The following is a 27014-nucleotide window of genomic DNA, read 5'->3' on the forward strand; positions in this document are numbered from 1 at the left end:
TATTCAATATTCATCGAAGCATCAAAAATTCGGAATTCAATATACAATCATCAAATCGAATTCTGATTCTCATCTCTTTTCTCAAACTTTTCAATCATGGCCAATAGATGTCGTACTATGTTTCAAGTGTAATCATTTGAAAAAATGTTTTCAAATAAAATTCCAATGTCCATTCCAATGGACTTGTCCCAACACACACACACACATACATCGAATTGGTCCAATGACATTATGGCGATGATGGTGATGATAATTAGCAAATCAAAAACAAATATTGACATAAACACAAACATCCAATGGATGATGATTAACAATTTGAATCGAAATCGCTTTTGAATTGCTCAAATTGATGATAAATCGTTTTAATTTTTTTTCTTCTTTTCATCATTATTATTACTGAATAAAAATGAATAGGATTTGGATGGTGAAATGATGAATGAATGAATGAAATTGAAAAGAAAATGAAAATTATTTCCAAAATTTCTCATTCATTTCGATCCGAATGAATGAGAAAATGATTCCTCAGTATTCTAAAGTCTGATTCTCAAAATGAAATAAAATAAAAAAAATCTGAATCGGTTCTGGCTATGGCCAGCAAAAAAAAATTGTCTTCATCATCTCAATGTTTACTTGACGTTTATAAATTTGATTTTGTATTTCTTTCATCGTTTTTTTTTCTGGAGAATGAAAAAAAAAACATTTTACTTTTCTCTGTTACGGGAATTAGTTTACTTTATCAACATTCAATAGAAGAAATTTGTCCATTTTTTATTCAATCATTTTTTTCCATCATTTGTTTGTTTGTCCCGGCTGTGTGTGTGTGTGTGTGTGTGTGTGTTCAATTCCATTGAATTCGTGAATCCATCGAACGTATTCATCATCATCATCATCATCATAAAGTTATGTTTACGTCAATTCTGGGTTGAAACAAACGCCCACACACACACACATACATTTTGACTTTGAAACATTACATTCAAAGACAAAAATATCTACGATCGAATTAGAATTGAAATTGAGCCGAAACCAAGCCAACACACACACACCACACACATACCCGAAACATATAGATCTTTAATAAAGTTATTTATATGCAGATGGAGAAGAGAAAAAAAACCATACATACTTGCCCGAAAAAAAAACGAAAAAGCAAAAACAAAACATAGTAGAAAGTAGACAAAAAAAAACTCAAAGAATCTCAAATGAGATAGAAAGTTTTCTCATTGAAGAAATGAAGCAAAAAAAAAAAAAGAATTCTGTTTTGAAAACGTTGAATTTATTTTTTCTCAACGTTTCTCTATCGAGATTTAGTTATGCTGGTTTTTTTTCGCTGTTTTCACCATCATCATCATCATCATCATCATCATGATTATGATAAAAAATTGGTTGTGTGATGCTGTTGTCACTGTATGATGGTATTCCAATTTTTGAAAACATTTTAAGAATCAGAAAACCATAATAATATCACTGTGTTTATCTTGACTGTGTACATCAATGAATCAAAAAACGAAAAACGACGAAAACAACAACAACAACAAAAGAATTTGGAATTAAGCTTGTTGTTGTTGCTGCTGCTTCTGGATTTCATATTCTTATTCTTTGGATCCCAACAACAACAACGACGACAACGAAAAATAAGAAATTACAAACCAAAAAAAAAAATGAAGAGATTATTATTCTGTCATGGATTCTTGCTTTTGCCAATTTTCTTTTTATTTTTTTTTCTGTTTGTTTGTTTGTTCGGTAATTTCAAATCTTTTTCTTTTTCTTTTTTTTTTGGTTCATTTTTTCTTCCTATCTCTGATTTTGTTGTTGTCGTCATCGGGCAGTGTATCAGATAGAAAGCGAGAGAGAAACAGAGATGAAAATTCGGATCTTCATCGAAAATCTAATACGAAAACGAATAATACAAAACAAAAAGTTATTATATAACAGATATATTTATTTTAAGCTGAATTTTTTTTTCTGAATTCGAAACGTTTTTTTTTCTTCTTCTCTTTTTTTGTTTGTTTGTTGGTCTACAGAATTTGTTTCCAATTTTTTTTCATGTTGTGCAGTCTTTCTCTACTCTACATTAGTACTGGTAGTCGTAATCAAAACCGATGAAATTCTATGCATTCTGTGCACACACACACATGTGATGCACTAAGCTGATGAATTGAATGGTTTTTGGCCATGCAATAAGGCAGTCCCTATGGACCTTGAATAGAAAAAAAATGCTGATCAGTTGACCGTATCGTCATCGTCATTGGATTCCAATTTGAATTTCTCATTTGATCGATGTCAAAAAATTTTTATTTTTATTTCCAATCTATAAACAAATTTCAGACTGAAATTGAACTTTTTAAATGGTCAAGTAATAATTCAGCATTTGTGGAAATTTTGTCACGTTTGTTTTTAAATTTTTTTTTTGTAAGAAGAATAAAATCAAATCCTGAAAAAAACGTTTTCTACCCCCTCGCCCTGATTTGATCACATTTTATTCTTATTGGGATTTTCTTCAAATAAACAGAATATATCGATGAGCCAATAAATAAATTCATAATAATGGTAACGGTATATGGGAAGAAAATGAAAAATATGAAATTTTAGACACAAAATCAAAAAAAAAATGATTGATGCGATTGGCAGGAAGGAAATTTGAATACAAAAAAAAAATTTCACATTGTCTTGATTGATTGGATGGAATATTTTTTTTTCATTGGTCGTATATTTACCGGTCAAATAATGGCCATTGTAAACGCGTAAGAAATGTGTGAACCGATCCGGTGCATCCATTTTTTTTAATGGAAAAAAATTTCACATCCAAAAAAAAAATATTAGATTAGATTGACGACAACGACATTCACAAATAATTGAATTGTCATTCATTATTGTCATCATCATCATCATCATCATCATCATCATCATCATCATCATCATCATCGACGACGACGATGACGACAATGACGATGACATTAGCTTTACCTTTATGTCATAATATTAATAATAATGATGATGATAATAATTTTTTTTAATTTAAACTTTTAGGTTTTTCAATTTCCGACTTTTTTTTCTACATTTTGATTCATTCACACACACACACACACACTGTTGATGAAGAGATAGAGGAAGAAAAACAAACGGAAATGAAGAAAATTTCCTATGTTATTCATTTTTTTTCATGGTTAGCTGGTTGGTGTTTTATTTTTTTTTCGTTTTTGTTTTGTTTGGAATATATATAGAAATCGATTATTTATTCATTCAATCCAAATTCAATATGGAGGTTGTCTGTCTGTTGTTGTTGTTGTTGTTGTTTTTTTTCAAATTCAAATCATTCATTCATTCAGTCATCACATTGAATTACAGTACAGTGTGTGGTACAGGAAATTTCAATTCATTTCATTCAAATCAAATCAAATCATTTGGTGCAAAATTCTACAACAGTCACTATATTGAAGAAAAATTTCCGGATCATTTTTTTTCACTGCAATATACAGAGAATAAAATCAACGAAAACAAAGGGTTAATTTTATTATTATCAGTCAATGGTGATGGTGGTCCAGTTTCTGAATGAGTCATTCTCCATTTTTTTTTGTTCAATTCTGATATATTTTGAACATTTTGGTCTCAGGTTGATTTTTGAAAATTGAACATTGAATTCCAGAAAAAAACCCTTTAGTTAGTAGTGTTAGGCAATCGGTTTTTCAAAAAAAAAAAACAGAAATTTTCAAACGAATCGATTTGATTGGATTGGATTGAATTGGATTGGATTTAGTTTTTCGTTGACGAGCCGACAATAACATATTAGAAGCCAAAATATTTCGTTGTTGTTGACAATTTAATTTAAGTCTATACTACTTTGCTTTCATCATTATCACAATTGAAATACTAGATTCGAATAAATGTGTCACAACAACAACAACAACAACAACCCTATCGTGAAAAGGGGTTTTTTTTATTTTTATCATTCTGGTTATTTCTGGTTTTTCTATCTATATATAGATAATAAAACATTTTAAACAACTTTGTGATTGATATTACACTCTCGCTGATTTTACATTTGATTGACCATTGTGAATGTTTCTATGGACAAGTTGCGAGCAAGCGTTTTTTTTTTGGTCTGGTTTGGTTTGGTTTGTCGCTGTCATTCAAACATTTTATTTGAATGAATCCAGGATTTTTTTCTCGTCGTTGTTCCTCAATTTTGTCAGATGACATGTACCCGCATACACACACACACACACACATGCATGAATACACACGCGTTTTTAACTGAATCAAGACACATGAAATATGAGAATGAATGAATGAATGAACAGCAGCTCAAAATTGACAATAATTGACAAGACAATGTCAAATTCACGTGAATATCTTTTCCAGAATGTTTGTTGTGATCTGTTTTTTTTTTCTTCTTCATTGAGAAAAAAAAGTGTTAAGTCTGAAATGTCAATCAATACATTTGTCCTTCAAAGGGGGGTCTATAAATACATAGAGAGATAAAGAAAGGATCAATGTTGACAAAACCTGATGGTCAATTCGTTTTGGTGTTGTTGTTGGCAGTGGTGAACGTGTGTGTATAATCACATACTGTGGACATAATCTGTTTAAAATTTTACAAACTTGTAAATGGAAACCTACTAGGAAGCGATTTTAACAATGAAAATTTGCAAACTTTTTTTTCGCCACCACATACTATAATTGAAAAGTAAACTTTGACCAATCGATCAATGAACAAAATAACAACTAAAAATGAAACCGGAAATTACATACACACACACACACATGTTATACAGAAAAAAAAGAATAAATTGGAATTAAAGAATTTTCACATTGTTTATTCAAGCATTCAAGAATTTAATAATCGTAAATGGATATTATCATTATGAATCGATAATGGATTGATCACTTGGTGGTTGATTGACAGTTGCTGTTGTTGTTGTTGTTGTTGTGAATCACGAATATTTGAAATGAAAACAAAAATCGATTGATGACAAACTATTATAAAAAAAACTTCAAAAAGATTTCATTATTTGTAAATTAAAAATATTCAAATCGAATCAATCAATGTTGGTGGTCATCAACATACAAATTTTCATTGTTATCGGAAACAATCACTAAACAATTTTTGATCGGTAAATGATACATAAAGCAAAGAGACATTTTACATTGCGTGTTTTCATCATCATCATCATCATCATTATACCTCCCTGATCGATCGATTGCAATTGATCAAATTGAAATTGAGCCACCAATTGATGATGATGAATTTTTTGAGGCATAAATCCTATGGATTTTTTTTTTTTTTTGTTGTTGTCCTGTTGTTGTCTACTACAATAGAAATGTTACACAACTTTATTTGACCTTTGTTTGTTGATTTTGATTCCTTTTTTTTCGATTTTCGATCATCGCACAGGGAGATTATCCATTGTTGTATTTGCGGTTTCTTTCGGCTTTCTATTTGCATATTGTTCCATAACAACAACAACAGAAAAAAAGTTTCAATTTAAATTAATTATTTGTATTCGAAATATTTTTGTATTCTTTTCATCTTTTCTTGGTAGACACAAAAAAATGTCGAAGGTACTTGGCAAAAAAAAAAAAAAAAATAGAAAACAAAACAAAAAAAAGACAGCAGAAAAATCTTTTCAAGGACTGTTTACATTGAAAATTTCAATTACAATTTTTTTTTGTGGCTATACCTGTCACATACACACACACACACACACACAGGATAATGCTGGAGTAGGAGGAGAAGAAGAAGGAAGAAGAAGAGATCACCAAAAATGTTCACAAAGTTGGTGGGCCATATTATGGTTCAATAGTTTTTTTTATGCAAATAAAGAGATCAATAATTGATTGAATCAATTCAATAGTTTTACTGTAAGTGTGTGTTTGTGTGTGTGTGTGTGTGTGTGGGATTTACCGTTTATATGACCAAAATGGCCATGACCAATATCATATAATCCTAAGCCGTGAAAGAATGGAAAAAAAAGAGAGGAGGAGAAGGAAACCTATAGCATTTCTTTCTTTCATTTTTTACTGCAACAAAATTGAAACCACAACCATGACAAAATAAACAATAAACAATAACAACAACTTACAACAAGCCAGAAAAAAATAACAACTACTTGAAAATGAAAACCAAAACCAAAACCAGAGAGAGAGAAAAAAAAACGAATACTTACAGGATCATGGATCAAGCTTGGTGGTATTTTTTTCACTGGTTTTATTTCATTTTCTTTTGTTTTGTTTTGGTTTTTTTTCTATTTCGTCAACAACGTTGTCTATATATATATGGATAGAAATAGATCCATTGGATAAAAACCGCAATTGTATATCCGAAGCAATGTATGTATGTATGTATGTATGTGTGTTAAGAACCTTCTTTGGAGGTATAATTTGTCCGATCCACTATTTTTGTGGTTTATATGTTTCGATTTTTTTTTCTGTCCATTCATTCATTCATTCATTCGTCCTTGTTATGTGTGTATATGAAAGCTTAACACACACATTAATTCAGTTTTTTTTCTGTTTGGATCGTCGTCGCCGTCAATCGTCGTCGAGAGTTTAATCCTAATGGTTCAAGTGGTTTTGCAGAGTTTTTTTCCTGACCATTATATTTCGGATTAAAACAAGGGGATTCAGCAACAGCAACAGCAACAACAACAACAACAATAGATAGATAGATAGATAGAATAGGCATTGGTATCAAAGAGGAGTTATCGAATTAAGTGGGAAAATCTTGATTCAACAAAAAAAAAACAACAACAACAAAAAAGCGTGAAAACCCTCCTCTCACATTGAAATCGCCAAAATGAACAACAATCACAACAATATAACCAAAACCAAAATGTGATGATATTGAATAGAGCTGGCGTTTTTTTTTCTAGACTTTGTTGTTGTTGTTGTTGTTGTTGTTGTTGCTGTTTTTTGTTCGATATTATAACGAAGGGATTTAGAAATAGAGAGTAGACGAAAAAAAAACCTGGACTTATGGCAATGGATTATCGTGGCACACACACACACACACAAAAAACAGTCTACGGTTATTATGGCTGGTATTTCATTTTAATCATCATCATCATCATCATCATTAGATCGATAGTAGTAGTGTCGTGTGTCCGGGAATATAATATTTACAAATAAACTTATTGAATATGTCGGTAATTAAATCTTCTTCATTCATATCCCGAGATTTGAGTTGATTTTTTTTTTTTCGTTCACTTTTTCTTCATTTTCAATATCAATCTTGGTGGTCATAATGATCATCTTGTGTGTATAAATATCGAGCAACCGGATAAAATTTGCAAAACAAATTTCATTTTGATTGATTGATTGTCAATCAGGAAAAAAAATTTCAAGAGAGCGGGATCCATCCATCCACATTTGCGTTGTAATTCGATATGATGATCAAAAAAAAAAAAAAATGAAACAAAATTTTATAATTTATGACTTGATCATTATGATGATAATGATTTTTCTAAATAAAAAGAAGAAGAAGATGAAGAAAAAAAACATCAACATTTGCAAAACGATCTGATTAAACTGATGAACTTACGAAAAATGATGTAATAAATAAATAAATGATGATAAAATAAAATCGGATTTGAAAAATCGCGATCAATATCGAGATGTGATATCAATGTTGATCATTATGGTGAACAAGCGATAAACCAAAAAAAAATTGTTGACATTTAATTGATGTTCAAATCATCATCATCATCATCTGTATGAATTTACGGTTTGTCAATATACAATAATGAGAATCGTGAATCGAATCGTATTTCACATTTGATCATCATCATCATTAGCCGAAAAAAAGGATTCGATATCAAATTTACATTTTTAGCAATTTTTTTTTCTATTCGTCCGCTGAATTTATATTTTGTTTTTTTTTTCTTCTTTTTCTCTTGTTTTCAAAACGTTTTTTTTTTTGTTTTATTTATGACCAGGCCGCAGGCCACCAACCAATCGACTACCAAATGGTTTAGAGTTTTTTTTTTGAATTTTTTTTCTCTTCTCCATACGAAGATGTTCAAAAAACTGGCTGACCACCAACTAAGAGTTGACGACATTTTCGACGAAAAAGCAAAAAGAAAAAAAAATGTTTTTCATTCATATTCGGGATGGAATTTGATGAGGTTCAAAGGTAAAAAAAAAGAAAGTCCAAACACGATAATTGTCAATGGTTGATACAAAAATTATTATTATCTGGATTATTATTATTGGCGAATACGATCATAATCATCAATTGGCTACCGCTGTGAAATTTTTAACCAAAAAAAAAAAAAAAAAATGAGGAAATTCTTTAGATTCCGAAAATTTAACTCACTCGTGTTATATCTTCTAATGAATGATGATGATATGAGGCAATAGAGAAAATTATTGGAAGAATTAATTGTTCATCAGTCGATTATCACCAAATCATGAGGATCACCACACTACTACTACCTGAAATGGTGTACAAGATGAACAAGAAAAGGTTTGAATTATTATCCATCCAAAGCGAGAATCAAAAAAAAAAAACATCTTTTACAACCTACCAGACTAGAAAAAAAAACAAACAAAAATGAAAAAAAAGATTCATAAATTATTTCGCAAATTACAATTACCATCGTCTTCATATGTGATCATTTTGGATGTCGACAACCAAAAAGAAAAAAAAAGCAAATGAAGAACAAGACGACGATGACATTTTTTGTCCAGACAAAATATAAATTCATGGCCATATATACATATGGCGATGTCATTGGCGGTGATGGTGGCAAAATTTATTCATTCATTCATTTAGACACTTAAAAAAAGGAAGAAAAAAACCGAAAATTTTTCTAAAAAAAACCACAAGATTCCAAATAAATCTTACCAGAAGCATATATGTTAATGATAACGATTAGTTGATCATATAATCACCATTATATTTGAAATAAACACCATAGCAGATCTGAGATAAAAAAAACTGAATTTATTTTTTATTTTAATTTCCACTCGCGTTCATCATTACCATGGTCGTTATCGTTGTTGTTGTTGTTGTGGCAATTTTTTATCCAAAAGAATTTTCGATCATTTGTTTATTAAAACTTTTTTTTCTGATCATGACCATAGATGGCACTGGTTGGTTGAAATTTGTTTTTGAAAATGAAATTGAAACAAAAAAAAATTGAACCAAAATTCTGAATTCGGACACAAATGTTGTCATTGTATCATCATCATCATCATCATCATTTGTTTTGTTTCTTATATGTGTACGGACCACACATATACACAAGTGCCAAAATTAATTTTATCGTTAGTCAAAGCTGACAGGATTCATGATAAGCAAGCAAGCCAGCCATTGTCATTTGTCTCTCTAGAGTCTTTTTTTCGCCAGTATAGTATAGTATTCATTATATAAATACCATGATTATTCTGTTGTATATATTCTGATCTTTTCGAATGTTTTGAACTTTTAAAAGTGACAGAGTATGAATGGTGGTGATGGTGGATAGGATAGATTAAGTCCAATAATACTGATATACTGGTGTATATATATGGTATTTCTTTCATTATTATATATTTTATAAGGATTCAAAGGAGTTAACTTTGAATTATTATTATGTGTTTGTGTGTTTGGTTCTTTCATTTTCGGTTCGTTGGTTTGTTTGGTTGATTTTATTCTCAATGTATATATTTATATATTGTACTCAATTTGACTTTGACAAAGTGTATCCCTCTCTCTCTTTCTCTCTCTATCTGGATCTACAATGGATATTGCTATTTTTTCAAGTTTTTTTTTTGTTGTTGTTTTGCCTTTTAGCTATAGCATCGACTTTGTCGTTGCTTCAATTTTTTTCGTTATTTAGTTGGTTGGTTGGTTGGCTAGTGTTTTTTTTCCACTATTTCATCGTAATTAGTGCTATTAATTATTGCTGAAGACTTAATTCCATGATGAGTAAACGAGAGAAGAAAGAGCTTTGGCCGCATCCAAAGTTATATTGCCACATGTGAATTGCCATTCATTCATTCATTCATTCATTTTTTCGTTCGTTTTCGTTACAGAGAAATGCAAAATTTCTATTCAAGAATACTTTATCCACATTGTGATATCTGAATATTTTGATTTTTTTTGTCGTTGTTGTTGTTTCACATTTTTTTCCATCATGAAACTTGAATTTCCAATTTTGGATAACAAATGAATGAATAAACAATGAGGTTTTTTTTTAGCGATTATTTTCATCTAATATTTCATGTTGTTTTTGTTGTTTTCGTTTTTGTTTTTTTTTCTTGTTACCGGATATCTAATGAAACGTTGAGGGTCACATGCCTGTTTTTTTTTCTTGCCTGGTTAATGAATGAATGAATGAATGATAAAGTATGCAAAACAATTCATTATTTAAAAGGTTACAATGAAAGGGTTACCAAATATTCTTACCAAAAAAAACGAACGAACAAAGTGATACTGAAGACAAGAAGAAATCATCGTATATCTGGGGAAAAACCAAGAAACAAAAAACACGTGCAAATAATACTGGTTTGTTTTTGTTGTTGTCGTTTTTTTTCTTTGCAATTTAAAGAATCAAATACAAACAAATTTTTGAGAAAAAAAAATCTAAACATTTTTTTTTTTTGGTCGTAAACATTTCACATTCAATCTCTCTGTTTACATTGTGAGTAACACTCAAATCAAGCATAAAACACATTTTGTATCTCTCACATGGGAACAATCGATGTATCGATACTATTCAATGTTGAAGGTTTTTTTCCCTCAGACTATCTCTCTGGTGATGATTATTGTATTTGCAATTGTAACCATCAAGTTATTATTATCATGTTGTTGGCCAGCTAAAAGTATCACCATTTTTATTGAATAAAAATGGTGAAATACACACATACACACATACACAATGTGAATGATAACAATGGAAAAAAAAGTTGTGATCTTCATCATCATCATCATCATCATCATCGTGGCAACAACAATCAAAGAATCATAAATGAAATAAAATTCATCGAATGAGGTGTATAATACATACGATCATTGGATTTTACCCAATGCAATGAATGTGTTTGTGTGTCTGTGTATTACACTGCAAAAATTTTCTTTTTTTTTTTTTTTTTGCTTTGTGGATCAACGAATAACCCTAACCATAATGGCTGTTTGGATTGATAAATCTAAATATCACATCTCCCTTGATGGTTAGCCCATGGGATACCATACTCGAAAAAGAACTACACACACAGACACACATTCTGAATGAACTGTTTTCATGAAACAAAAAAAAAAAAATGAATGTTGAGTCAGCAAATAGACACACAAAGAAACACAATCATATCAACCCAAAAATCGAACGATTACTTATGGATGATTCGGTTATTTGAATTTAGTGATGCAATAATTTTCATTCATTTAAATACTATAGTAGTATTTATTCACCGTTATCATGATGATTACGAGTATCGAATTCATGTTCATGTGTACACGAGTTTTGCGAAAAAAAAAATAAATAAACACGTGCCTACGCACATTTCATAGTTTCATTTTTTTCTATCCATCCACCCATTCATTTATTCATTCAGTTTTCATTACTGACAACAACCAAACTTAAGGGATTGCAATTTGAGTGTCTAGATTCAAATGGAACAGAAAAAAAAATTGTCGGCAAAAAAAAAAAAAAAAAATTCAAAAGTGTCAATTAGGTAGAAATGTGTGTGGATCACCATTTTCAAACGTATAGTTTATTCTTGGCCCCGATTATCTCTTGAATATGAGATGTGTTTGTGTTGGTGTTTGATGATGGTCACGTGATAACGCGTCACGTGATAAACGCGTGTTATGCTTTTTAAAAAAAAAATATTACGGTTATCAAAATTTGATTGGATTGGATTGAGTTGTTTTTTTTCTTGGTTCGTATTCGTTTTATATTTGATATGATAATGATGATGATGATGATGATGATTACTGTCAAATCAAATCAAAATCATTTCGGTGTGAAAACCACACACACACACCAACGGAAAAAATCCAAATGTGAAAGTAGTGTATCGAATTGATCAATTTTTCGTATACCGAAAAAAAGACCTAGGTACAGAGATTATTAAGCAAAAAGGCCAACAAAAAAAACCGGTAGTAATAGGCCTCTATATATATGTAAGTTAGCATCACAAGTATATACTAAGTTAATTGCAATTTTATTTTCTAATCACCCAAGGAATGTGATGTCCAAATGATTATTTTGATTTGATTTTTCAAAAAAAAAAAAAAAAAATTTCATTCGATTGGCGGAAAAAAAACGAATCAATCCATTTCAAACGGTTGTTTTTTTTCCTTGTTGTTTTCCGTACACTTATTATTATTGATGATGATGGAAAATTACGAATATTATGGTTTTAAAAGAAATTATCCTCATTGATGATGATGATGATGAGGATAATGATGATGATGCGATTAACAGCATTGAATGTTAGCAATGTGGGGAAAAAAAACACACACAACACGAACTGATGGAAATAGAAAAAAAACATCAATTTTTTTTCACCAAACACGAAAAGTGTTGATCACGATCTTTTTGGATTTTTTGGATTTTGTTTGTAAACATTCAATAATAATGATAATTCAAACACATAGATCAATGATGATGATGATGATGACTGATTTTTTTTTAATCGGCAAAACTGCATTGCATCAGAATTTGCAAACAAAAAGAAAGAAAATCCGACACAAATAAACTGAATATATGTATCAAATCTCGAAGGACCGAGAAAAAAAAATTCCCAAGGAAATTCATATAAAGATAAAACAAAACCAAAAAAAAAAAAAACAAAATCCGCAAAGATAAAGGCATCATTCATTCACAATTCTCATTGTTCTGTAATGACGGATTTTTTTTTGTTGTTGTTTATCATTGCCATTCTTGCCATTATTCGGATCGATCCAAAAAAAAAAAAATGCTACCAACAAGCACCAGACACATACGATTCTCTCTAGAGATTCGATACATTTATATCTTGAACAAGTCATCCACACAGACACACACACACACACATGGACGAAATGATCCGACAGTAAAAACAGAATAAAAAGCTTCAAGCCGAGAATAATATGTCAAAACCAAAAAAAAAAAAAAAAAAAAGACGAAAGCGACAACAAAATGGGTGAAATATCTTTTGTGGAATTTTGTCTACACCGTGTTCTATATATCAATTTAAATGTTGTTTGTTTTTTTTCAAAATAAATAAATATACTGTTTTGACGTGTAACAGAAATTTGTTTTTTTTTTTTTTTGGCAAACAAATCACGATGATGAAGCTTGTTGCACATGAATGCAAATTTGATTTTTTTTTCTGACTGGTTTTGGTTTTTCTTATTTGAAACAAACAAATCAAAAAAAAAATCGATAGCAGAATAAGAATAATGATGATGATGATGATGACAACTGGTCACTTGAAACTTATGAATATGATGATGATCGGCATCAGATAAGATCAAGATCAATCACTATAGATAAAAACAGAGAATATGAATAGTCAGAGTGTTTTTTTTCTGGATCAAAAACAAATACATACGGTTTTTTTTTTGTTTGGCTTTGTTTTGCTTCTTATCTAGTGATTTCGACAAGAGAAACAAACAATTCATTCGTTTGTTCCATTTGGACTATATATTTTCTCACCTGGTTTCGCATATGTTCTTCGTTTGTTGACTGGACTTGAAGATGATTAGTGGCACGAAAAGCAACAACAAAAAAAACGATAGGAACAAAAGGGTCATGTTTTTTTTTGTTGTGGTCAATGTTAGTGGACTGACAAAGACAAAAAAAAAGAACCCTTGTGAAAAGCAATTAATAGAAAAACGAATGACAAGCAAACAAATATTTTTTTACCATCATCAAGACATCATGCTGTGTGTGTCATCATCATCATCGTTTTTTTCATTTCACGCTTTTTTGAAAAGTAGAAAAATTTCTTGAACAGTGTAAAAGAAGAAATGAATCCAAGTGGTCAATGGATTTTTTGGAATTTAAACCACAACCACACACACATACATGACCACACTATCGATTGTATACAATCGATACAGAATCAAATGGATTCATTCGAATAAAAAATTGCTTGCATCCAACATTGTCTTTTTTGTTTGTTTGTTTGTCATATTTTCTATTCAATTCAATTTGAAAAATTTTCATTCTATCTCTCGTTCATTTTTTTTTTTTTGTTGGATCACTATTCCTGGGAATCGGAACATTTGGGAAAAAAATGGCTCGTTTGTTTGATTTTGAACAAGTTTATTTTTCTTGTGTTTTTCTTATTTTTTTTTCTTTTTTGACTTGGATATTGAACAACAACAACAACATACCATACAACAACAAATTATGACGATGTCGTCAAATGCAGGAACATCATCATCATCATCATCATTGTGCCTTAGGCAGAAACGTGTTTGAAGACCAAAAAAAAAATTTCTTTTTTTTCCATCGGTAAGTTTTCTTCATTCTTCATTCATTCGGTAAAGATTAAACGATGTAAAAAGAAAGCAAAAATGTTCATCATTGATGAGCGAAAAAAAAATTTTTACCATGACAAAATAATAATAATCATCATCTATTTGCTTCTGTATTCAATCATCATAACATTTATGAATGATGATGATGATGATGATGATCAATAATCAATTTTCGAATATTCAGTTCATTTGTTTTCTGTGCCAGGTAAATCTGTATACCTCAAACACACAGTTTATAATTCTGGTTCTTGATTGATAACCATTGATATTACTACTACTGTATTCTATATTATCTCCAGTCAACAACATAGATATAGATAGAATATATTTATATTTGTTATGCAATTAGATTCTAGGAATTCGTGAATAGTCTATTTTTATTGTTGTTGTTATATCAATTTCAAAATTCAAATAAAACAAACACAAAACATGTGTGTGTGTTTGTGTTTGTATTAGATCCAAGGCTGAAATGAAATATGAAAATGTTTTCTAACCGTTAACCGTTTATAAAAAAAAACCCGGCTTTGTTGGTTGTACAGTGAGATAAAAAAAAACAAAAGATCATAGCATATCGAATCTCCTAAATTCTGATTCTGTTTCATAACGCATGTACGGACACACACACATATACAAATACACAGAGAAATGTTCATATACGAAATACAGACGAAAAAAAAACAAGCCATTGCGTATTTTGAATTTTCACACCCGTTAGCACATGATGATGATGATCCTGTTGTTGTTGTTGTTGTTGTTGTTGTCGTTGTTGTTGTTGTTGTTGTTGTTATTATTATCAATGGTATGCATTGAATATACGACGATATAAAATTCAAACATTCACAGCCTTCTTTTCTATTTGATTTTGTTCAACAAAGTAGGCGTGTTTTTTTGACTAAATAACCAAACCGATATTTAGATAAGAAGAATTTATGTCCAGCCCATTTTTTATACATAATGTGTGTGTGTGTGTGTAGTAAATGCCAACTGTTGTGTTGTTATATTGTTGTTGGTCTGTTTCTGTTTCTGTTTGTGTGTGTGTGTGTGTCGCAATTGGGCCAATGAGACTTTTTTTTTATATATTGGATTCTCATATATAAATTTTTGGTGAATAGAATCCAAATAGAAAGGCAGATCACATAGAACAAGAGAGAGAAAGAAAAAGAGGAGCTTCATTGGTGAATGTGGCCCGGCATTTTTTTTTCTAAAAAATTTTTTTTTTTTTATTATCCTGCTTTTGCTTCTGCTGCTACAAACACACATGCACACACACACACAGTGTGAAAGATATACGAATTTTCTTCTTCTTCTTCACAATACACAAACATAATCTATACGTTCAGTTAGCTGTAAGTTTGCATGTTGAATACATCATCAAAAGCAGCAGCAGCAAAAAAATTTTATCTTTATTTTTTTTTGTTCAAAATTCTGTCAATGTGTGAATTTTTTTTTTCGTTTTGCTTTCATTATCTAATTTCATTCATTCATCATAATCGACAACAACTACAACAACATATGTTGCATAACACCAGAATAAAATGTGAAACATCGTCAATGGTTATCATTGATCAAATGGTAAATGATTCGAATTTTTTTTTCATGAATGTCCTACCCCTTTTTTTTCTAATCATCCATCCATAGTCGTTTGATTATTTGTGGATGATACACAGAGTTCATTTCATATCCAACAAAAACAACAAACAACAACAACAACAACAAACATACAGATGTCTTTTTTGTTATCGATATGTTATTTTGAAATAAAAAAAAACTAATGCTGCTGCTAAAATTAATACATATCATTCGCACACAAACAGACAATTTTGTTTTTTTTTGTTGGTAACTGTTACAAATTTTTTTTTCTCCCAAATATTTATATTATATGTGTCTATTTCTCTTTTTCAGTTTTTTTTTTAAAAAAATTTTTGTCGTTTCGATATCATTGAGTGGCTGGATTTCCTGATTTATTTATTACTCATGAAACGGACACGGATGCTTAAACCAGCGTGTTTAGTGAAAATAGATAGATAGAGAGAGGGAGAGAGACATTTTGTTGTTGACTCTTTTTTTTCCAATGAATGAATGAATGAAAAAAATTTTTTTTTTTATATTTCTTGTTGGTTAGTTAGTAGTGGACGATGATGTTGATGATTTTTTTTTGCGGTAGCGGATTTTTTTTTCTGAAAAGTCAGTTTTTAGCTATATGATCAATGGGATGGATAGTGTGTGTGTGTGTGAGTGTGAATGACATTTTTAAATTTTCTTTTTTCATGTCAAAAAAAAAACAAACACCCAATGTCATCATTTGATATAATCTATCTATTTTTTTTCTCTTATTATTTACAGATATCATCATTATCAAAACAGCAAACAACAATCGAAAATTGAAAATAAAATTTTTTTTTTTTTTGGTCAAAATCCACATTGTGTCCAAACTTTTGTTTGTGTATCTCATCAATTTTGTGCGTATGTGTGTGTGTACGTGTTATTCATTTTGGTATTCATCGCTATTGTGCTGTTTTTTTTGTGTGTTGCAATCTGTTTGTCCATTGTTCAATCAACACAACACACACGTGTTGCTTTGTTTTTATTCATCCTGTTTGTTTGTTTATAATTTTTGTATATCATCAACCGATTCCAAATGTTGAATTCTAATCATCATCATCATCATCATCATCATCAATTCGTTTAAAACTCATATACATTGATTTTGTTGTTTAAATTCTATTTTGGAATACAGCAAATCATCAATTTTCAATTTTCAATTTTAATTTTTTTTTGTTCTTGAAATCAATATCTATTCAAATCTATCTATCTATTCTATATATAAATATATCGTATATGGTTACCATGAAGATGATTCAATGTGCGGGTTGTGACCTGCCCATACTAGATCGTTTTTTACTCAATGTTCTTGATCGTTCATGGCATATAAAATGTGTTCAATGTTGTGAATGTAAATCAAATTTAACGGAAAAATGTTTCTCACGTGATGGCAAAATTTATTGCCGTAATGATTTTTTCAAGTAAGTTTTTTTTCGACCATCTAATCATTCGATCAATGATCGAAATCTGACAAACAATTTTCGATAATTATACGATTATTATAATGTCATCACCGTGTGTGTGTGTGTGTGTGCCATTAACATTATCAATAAACTGTGATGGCATTTTTTTCGCATATCAATTTTCAATGGCAAAAAAAAATTTAAAATTTAAATTTTTTTAATCGACCAAAAAAAAATTTCGTTTTTTAAAACGAAATGAAATGAAATGAAAAAACGGGAAATCATTACCGACCGACCAACCGGTTAGAAAATGATAATAAACAAATATACTTTTCGATCAAAAGATCAGTAGAAAAGAAAAATGGTAATAATCATAAATAAATACCCGCGAATGACCCGATGTTGGTGGTTTTTTTGTTGTTGTTGTTGTTGTTTAGTGACGATTATGACGACGATGACGATGACGACGACGAATATTTTCGTGATGTTGATGTTGATGTTGATGATGATAGAAAAAGCCGGTTTTTTTTATTTCATTTTATTCTCGCATCATCAATATCACTTGTGGTCTGTGTGGCATCACACACACACACACACAAGCCACAAGTCACCACATAGTCAGGATTTCTGGTCAGATCAATAGGAGAATTACAGAAGAAAAATTTTTCTCCCTTCTTTTTCGTTTACATTCGAAGAAAAAGATCATTTCATTATTATACCCTTTGGCCATTTTTTTTCATCATAACACATCATCATCATGTTGTATCATTTCAATCCGATCTTGTCGAACCATTATCATCATCATCATCATGATTATGTTAGGTTTGTGCTAATCTTTAGAGGATTTTAGGCTATGGTACACACACACACACACACATATATAAATATAAACACTTGCCGGGTGTTATGTCATGGATTTTGGTTTTTTTTTTGTTTTTTTCATAGATGATGATGTTTGTATGTGTGTGTATGTCTAGCCATTGACCAGCCAGCTAGACAGCAGATTGCAAGTAAAATTTCTTATGTCATTATATATATGTGTGTGTGTGTGTGTGGTATTTTCACATAGCGATTATTATAATCATAATAATCATTAGATATGAATATGATGATGATGATGATGATGGATCTTATGATGAATTTCAAGATGCTTCTGCTGCTGATGATGATGATGATGATGATCATGGTGGTTAACCGATTGGGTGATTGTTTGTTTGTTTATTTTCTTCTTTTTTTCACATCTATTTGTTATTATTAATACCATCATGATCATCGTATTTGTTGTTGTTGTTGTAGCCAATATAATTTATGAGCAAAGAAAAATAATCAAATGCCAATGAAATGATAATCTGACATTTTTTTCCCTCTCTCTCTCTCTTTCTAAACCAAATGGATCAGATTTATGTTTTTTTATTCGTTGGTAGATGTGTGTGTGTGTGTGTGATTGGTGTGTTTTTTTCCCTTCGCTAATATCCATAAATAGGATAATAATGGTGTTGAAGATTCCGTTGTTGTTGTTGTTGTTGTTGTTGTTTACCAAATAATACGATTATGAAAGAAAAAAAAATCATAATCTTAATATATAAAAATCATAATATGAAAAAAAAGGATTGATGTCATCACAAATGGTTTATGTTTGTTTGTTTTTTTTATTTTCGTGTTGTCCTTTTTTTTCATCACATATCGCAAACAATTGTGATTTAGATTCAAAGAAAAAGAAAAGAAAAACCCACACACAAAATCAATCAATTGATTGATTTGTGATTGAAAAAAAAAATGAATCGTCAAAAGTCGTCATTCATTGATTCATCTTTAGTTCTTTGTGGTGAATGAAAAAAAAAATTTGAAATTGAAAAAATTCTTTATGAATGAAATTACAAAAGAAAAATGGTGTTTATGTGTGTATGGTGGTGTATAGATGCTATTATTCAAACACTTGTTCCACACACAGACCAACGAGAAACATATGATTTTTTTTTTGATTTCTTCTTCTTGTTGTATTAAAAATCAAAGAATGAAATGAAATCAATGACGGAAAATGATGATAAAAAAAACAACGATGACAGCAACAACAACAACAACAACAACACACAAGACAAGGTCGACTGCTTTTTTTCTTACTTTCTTTTTGTTGTTGTTGTTGTTCCATTCAAGTCATTTCGGTCATCCAAGATGATGATGATGATGATTGAATCAACCATGGACACAAAACACACATATGCAGACATTGGCCAATATAATAACATTTTAGCTTCATCATCATCATCATCCATGATGATGATGATGATAATTTTTTTTCGAGCTAATATTTTATTGATTGGTCATCATTTGTCGCTTGTTTGTTGTTTTCCAATCAATCAACAACAGAAATTTTTTTTTTTTTTAATGATGATGATGATGATGTGACATAAAACAAAACAACAACAACAACAATAATTATGACACATGTAAAATGATAAATCGAATTTTTTTTTCTGACTGATCCATGATTGTGGACATCATGATTGTGATTGCTAGAAGCTTCCTAATCTTTGAATTGGGACAAATGCTTGCTACTAATACTTTTTTTTTACTACCTGCATACCTGTGTGACATCCAATGATACTGGCCGGTTTTTTTTATGAAATTTTTTATTTGCCAGCCACTTTTTTTTCATCGTGTATATATAGCACATATCATACCGAAAAAAAAATAAAAAAACAAACACCAAAGATGATTAGACCTTCAAAGATATGATATAGATTTTTATTTTTATCTCTGTTTAACGTTTTATTTTTCTTAAGGTTATGTGTCTTTCTGAAAATCATCACCATCACCATCATTTCATCATCATTATTTAACCTAAAGTTAATCATTACACACAGTCATACTTTAAACTTTAAAAAAAACTAACGATATGTATCATCAGTAGCAGAAAAAAAATGAAAACAACAACAACAGATAAGAAAAAAATGTGAAAATTGGAATTTTTTATTTTTCTTTCTCACATTTTGGATTCTTCTCGATTGGATGGATATGATTTCTGGATAATTTTACTCTCTATCTCTTGATTATTATTCTGATGAATTGCCAAAAAAAAAGAATAAATCATCAAATAAATGAATTAATTGCTGCTGGCTATCATTATCACTTTTTTCCCCGATAAAATAATCACAGAATCACTGATGATGATGATAATGATGATAAGCTGGCTGTTGGCCAATTTTTTTTCATATTTCATCAATCGATTCTATTTGTCTATGGTCATTTACTAACAATAATAATAATATAAACTCGTTCTGCAGAAACAAAAAAAAATTATTCAAATGATGTGGATCTCGCAATCTTTTTTTTTCTCCCCCACCCCCATTGAAATTGGTTTCAGTTTTTTTTCTGGTAATTTTTTCCAATCGTTTTCGTCGTTGTCGTATAATCGTCGTTGTTCATATTGAAATGTCAATGTGAAATGATGGCCGATTTGTTCATGATGATGATGATGATGATAATAATAATAATAATAATGGTAATGTTAACGATGTATGTGGTGGTTTGTTGTCGACAACGATGGCGACGACGTCGACGACCACTGACTATCATCATTTTTTTTTCCTGTCGTTGATACTCGTCGATTATCATCATCATCATCATCATTATGAATGTTGTTTATGATATTTAGCTTCAACGATGTCGATGTTGATGATGATGATGATGGCTCGTTTGCGAACACACACACCGTTTGAATTTTTTATTCACTTTTTTTGTTTGTTTAGCAAGAAAAGAATGAAATTTGAAAAAAAAATCATTTTTTTTTCTTGATATTCACTGCCGCATCCATTGATTTTAGAGAAAATTGGCTGTTTTAAATCTATTCTATGGAAAAATGTTGATAAAAAGCCTGGAAAATGTCTCCATTGATTTTTTTTATCGGACATTCATTCATTCATCCACTTGTTGCCATTACCTGAATTTAAATTTTATTTTTTTCCGTATCTTTCTTCCATAGACAATTCTTTTTTTTTATTTTTGTTCAATTTTTTTCTTCGTTTTTTGTTTGTTTGTTTGTTTGTTTATCTATCAGTGTGTATGTCCACCATTACAATCATGATGATGATGATCATCATCATCAATGGTCAAAATGATAAAACGGTTAATGATGATGATGATGATGATGATGATGGTGGTGGTGGTGATGGTGATGGCATCAATGATATCTACAACAATCTAACTGATAATAATCATTGTAAACATTTTATCCATCCACATTAGATAATGATGATGATGATCCAATGTTATATTGGATCATTTGAGTTTTTTTTTCTTATTGTTCATCATCATCATCATCTTGTGGATGTTTAATGTTTAGCACCGTGTATATGTATGACGACAGTGATGATGGATAGATGGATAATAATGATTGTATCGAATCTTTTTTATTTTCATTCATCATACAATGTGTTTATGATTGTCCATCATCATTATCTATACACACATACCTACGTTGTTGTCATCATTGTCATTGTTTTTTGTTTTTTTTTTTTTTTTTGCTGTTGTCGTTTCACAATGACCAAAATGGTGATGATGATGATTAAGCCATTGATTCCGTATTGCAGCAGTAAACGAACAAAACAAAACAAAAAAAAAACAATTAGTCTATAGTCAATTAATTTTGTTTCACAAACATACAAAAAAAATTTTTGAAATTTTTATAAATCCATCATCGAACAACAACTACAGTGAATAATAATAATTTTTGTGTCACCAAATTTTCGTTTATAACATTCTTTCATTTTCTATGCAAAACAATATTCAATGATTGCATATGGATTCTTTTTGGAAAAAAATTGGGACATACAAACGTATTTTTTTCTGTACAGAAAACATCATCATCATCATCATCATCATCATCATCATCATTATCATCATTGGCCATTTTGATTCTTTGATCAATCCAACATGCAAAAGTAATTTTTGTTTCTTTGCTAAACAAACACACATACACAGACACACAAGAGAGAGAAATTTTACAATCATTTTTTTTCTGTGGCTATAATTGCAATCTAATGGCCCCATAAACAATCGTTCGTTTATTCGTAAACATTCGTGAAAGATAACTTTTTTTTTCATTCATTTCTATTGTGTGTGTGTGTGTGTGTGTGTATATATCATCATCGACAATGACACGCAATGTGAAACATTTTTGAACTTGTCCAAATGATGATGATGATGACCGTTACCGTCATGATGATGATGATGATGATAATGATGATAATAATAAAACATAGTGATGACCAATGGCCACCACCACCACCACCACCACCAATTGCCACGAGGTCGAAGGTTCATATTGACAATTTCAATGATGATGATGATGATCTATGAGAATACCAAAAAAAATACCATATTCATCGACTGTTCAGACGTAGTTGATGATGATGATGATGGTATAATAATGGTAACGATAATACGAAATGAAAAAAAGAATGAACAAACAAACAAGATGATGATGATGATGATGATAATGGCTCATGTTTGTTATTGTTTGTTTGTTTGTTTTTTTTTATATTCGGTTTCCAGAATTCAAATAATAATGATGATCAGCATTGTGTGTGATAATAAAATGGCTAAAAATGATTGTCATGAAATGATGAAAATAGCCACAGCAACAGTAGTTGTAGTTTGTCAATAAAAATCATTACTGTAATAATGATGTTGATGATGATGATGATGATTCTTGTACATTTGATTTTGATTTCTTTCTTTTTTTTTTACAAATCCAAAAAAAAAAAAAAATACAATGGACATACATATGGACAAACGGGTTGTGCGTTTGTGTGTATGTGTATTTTTTGGGTTTTTTCTCTGTTACTAGGCTATTGTTACATTTTTTTTTTGTTTGTTTGTTTTTGGAATGTCAAAATTTTTTCCGTTTTTTTTCCTATGGCTTATGAATGACGCCATCATCATTATTATTATTGTTGACCGGATGAAAGATACACACACACACACACACACACACATGCAAACACACGGACAATTGTCAATTCCATTTGCAAACAAACAAAAAAAAATTCGGTTGACTTTTCAATTCGTCGTTGTCTTTTATTGACACAATTGACTATTCGTTTCTCTCTCGTTTTTTTTTATTGGATCATTTACAGCTGCAGCAACATCATCATCATCATCATCATCATCAGCAGCAATATCAATGATGATGATACCTGGAAAAATGAACCAACAACAAAAAAACAAACTTTTATTCTACCATTCTTTTCACTCTTTTTTTTCTCTTGTCACTGTATTCGAAATGTGTCAGTTTCGGTTTTTTTTTATTTTTTGTTTTCGCAATGTTTATTCAGTGCTGTTTTCATTCTTTTTTTTCAGAACAATTCTCACTATCAATGACAATTTTTCTGTTTTCCGTTGTTGACAACCACAACACCAGAACAACAAGAATATATTATGTACTTGAGAGAAATGGAAAATGAAAACGAAATAAATTCAACAGAATCTTGAATGAAAAGTGAACTGTCAATTAACCAAACATAACAGATAAATAAAGAGAGAGAGAGAGAGAGTAAAGAGAAATTGATTGAAGAATGGAAAGAAAAGAAAAGAAAATGACAGTGTTCCAAATGAAAGAAAGAATGAAAAACAAAACAAAAAAAATGAACAAACCGATGGATTCGTTTGTTTTTATTTTCTGCACACACTATCGATATATACAAATATCGATTGTTTGTTCAGCATTTGTTGTGTTCTATTCTGATATTTTTTTTTCTGGCACCATGATCATCATCATCATCATCATTATCAACATCGTGATGACGATGATCCTGAAAACAAAATTAAATCCCATGACATACTGAGGAATTATATTCCATTGTAAACATATTCAAAAGTCATCCTATCATCATCATCATCATCATCGATGCATCGAATTACTGGATCATCATGGATCATTGATCAATTCATGTCTGTGTGTTTGTATTATAAACATACTACAGCTATTTGGTTGCTATATTTTGCCATTTTGTCTGTTTTGATGTTGAAAAATTTTGTCTTTGTTTTTTCCATCATCATCATCATCATTAACATTTTCATCATCATCATCATCATCATGTGACACATCAACCGTATTTCTTCTTCTTTTTATTTTCTTTCATTATTTCAACAAAATAAAACAATAGATCCTATCCTACTATGTAATGTATACATAGTTAATGATGATTTGAGCAATGGATAAATGGATGGATAATGATCAGTTCAATCTGATGACCATCATCCAAAATCATCATCATCATCATCATCCGGACATGACATGATAATGATGATGATAATGTCTATGTTTTTTCCATCTCTTTTTGCTGCTGATGATGATGATGATTTGAAGGATTTCGTTTTGTTTGTTTAATTCAAACAAACAAACAAAAAAAACGATAGATATTCATGAATGAATGATTGACAGGATTGATTCGAAGGTTATTCATATACAGAGAACTATGGATTCTATCCAATTTGTATATATATATGCAGAATCAAATTGAAATTGATGATAAAAACAACTTACACAGGTGAATCGGCATAGATGGAAAAAAAATGAATCCTGCTAATAAATAAGATTAATCTACACACAAACACACACTGACTGATTGGCTGTACCAAAAAAAAAAAAAAAAAAAAATCATCACCAATGCTGTTTTGTTAGCCAGAAGATTTTCTAATCTTTTGAATTGGAAAAAAAAGATTTTCTCGATCAAGGTGATGATGAGTCTGTCAGTTTTGTTCCTTAAATCTATTTCAGGTTAATCTGTAGTGGTTTTTTTTCGCTGTTGCTATTTCGTTAAAGTCAAGTAGGAACAACACAACATCGATCGATGATGATAATGATGATGATGGTGGATGATTTTTTTTCGCTATTTAGCGATGAAATGCAAATAAATCACCCAAAAGAAAAAAAATTTTTTTTTCCTAGATTGAATGAATGAATTCGGCAACCAGTGTGCTGTATTGAAGTTTAGATTCTTTTTCGTCTTCTTTTCTCTTCTCCACGAAAGATAGATCTGTAAGATTTTGAATTTGAATCTTAAGAAGCCCGGTTATCATCATCATCATCATCATCAACGTCATGTCAAAGCTGCTGGTTTATATTGCCTTTTTTATCGGTGATGATAAGTCATGAAGTAATCAATCAATCAATCAATCAATGAATTGAATGCGATTAGCTTATCAAAAAAAAAAAAAAAAAAAAAAAAAAAATCCAAGTTCAAGTGAAAAGAAACAGGACAAGAAAAAAAAAGATTCACACTTATCAGATTAAAATGTTTAATCTTTTTCAAGAATTCAGATTTTCAACATTTTGAACTTTTTTCATTTTCATGATGGTGATGATGAGAATCATAATTTTTTTTTTCTCTCTCTCTCTCATAATAATAATTACCATCTATGCCCAATATATTAATATATACCAGTAGCAGTATATATATGATGATCAATGTTCGAGGTGGGCCCATCTTTTTTTTTCCTACTCAATTTACTTACTTTTCTGGACAGAATTTTTGTTTTGTTTTGTTTTTTTTTTGTTCACTTCAAGAATGGCTATAATAATAATCATAATTGTATATATGGATGGATGTGGTCTTCAATGTTGGAAAGAAAATTCAGGCGGCAAATTTTTTACTTCTTCTTTTACACTCTCTGTGTGTTTATGTATGTGTGTGTGTGTGTGATCACCACCATATCATTGACTTTCTCCATTTTGATGTTTATGTTTTTTTTTCTGTTGTTGTTGTTGTTGTTGTTGTTACGTTTGATCGAATGCCGCTATTTATTATTGATTATTGGCCAAAAATGTAAAATTTGCGGCTACTGATCCGAATATCTTAACATTTACAATAGCTGGATTCGATTATTATTATTATTATTATCATTGTTACCTTGATATCGAGATGGATGGATGGATGGATGATAATAATAATAATTTCTAAGGTAAAAACCTTGATTTTTTTTCGTTCAGATTTTGTATTGTGTTTTTTTTGTGAGTTTGACACTTTTTTTTTGTTTCTTCCACTATTTCCACACACACATCATTGTCATTGTCATCATCATCATCATATCATTATTATCATTGTTTTTTTTTTATATTCCGGACATTTTTTTTCACACTCACTCACACACACACACACACACGAACTTTCAACTTTTTTTTTCTTTACAACATGAGATTCCTATGATGTTTTTTTTATTCAAGTATCTCAAGCTTATGGTTGTAGTTTTTTTTCTGAGGGTTGTAGTTGTCGCACCAAGTTCCAAAACAACAACAACAACAACAACAACAATTTACGAATAATAACATGTTTTTGTTCGAATTTGATTTTTTTTTTCTTTTTTTTTGGTTACCACAAATTTTTTTTTGTATCAATGTTGTATACACATGGTTTCGTTCATGGTACTTGTATTTTTTTTTTATTTTTTTATTTTTTATTTTTTTGATTCAATTCGTTTGTTCGTTTTGGTCTCGCACGATTGTTCACGAGTATGTTTTTTTTTGTTTTCTGTTATTCGTTGATGGTTTTGGT

The 27014-nt window shown here is 30.0% G+C and overlaps 1 protein-coding gene and 2 long non-coding RNA genes across 4 annotated transcripts in view; 1 reads left to right on the forward strand and 2 right to left on the reverse strand.

Moving 5' to 3' along the window:
- Positions 1-7045: 7045 nt before the first annotated feature.
- Positions 7046-8510, reverse strand: LOC124497113 (uncharacterized). Its single transcript, XR_012832345.1, has 3 exons — positions 8315-8510; positions 7541-8243; positions 7046-7462 (listed from the first exon to the last, which is right to left on the reverse strand). It is a non-coding gene; the product is annotated as an uncharacterized LOC124497113 (long non-coding RNA).
- A 4915-nt stretch (positions 8511-13425) lies between these two features.
- Positions 13426-13976, reverse strand: LOC142597632 (uncharacterized). Its single transcript, XR_012832314.1, has 4 exons — positions 13836-13976; positions 13626-13779; positions 13522-13557; positions 13426-13453 (listed from the first exon to the last, which is right to left on the reverse strand). It is a non-coding gene; the product is annotated as an uncharacterized LOC142597632 (long non-coding RNA).
- A 406-nt stretch (positions 13977-14382) lies between these two features.
- Positions 14383-27014, forward strand: part of LOC124497072 (uncharacterized) — a 37186-nt gene continuing 24554 nt past the window's right edge. Inside the window, exons 1-2 of one of the 2 annotated variants that reach the window (XM_075732871.1) lie at positions 14383-14429; positions 16799-17478. In XM_075732871.1, coding sequence (XP_075588986.1) covers positions 17294-17478 — 185 coding nt within the window. In that variant the 5' untranslated portion in view covers positions 14383-14429; positions 16799-17293. Of the gene's footprint in view, positions 14430-15812; positions 16028-16798; positions 17479-27014 lie in introns of those variants that run through there. The other variant, XM_075732870.1, reaches the window with a different exon arrangement.

Source organism: Dermatophagoides farinae, chromosome 7 (genome assembly GCF_024713945.1).
Source record: "Dermatophagoides farinae isolate YC_2012a chromosome 7, ASM2471394v1, whole genome shotgun sequence".
Classification (NCBI taxonomy): Eukaryota; Metazoa; Arthropoda; class Arachnida; order Sarcoptiformes; family Pyroglyphidae; genus Dermatophagoides; species Dermatophagoides farinae.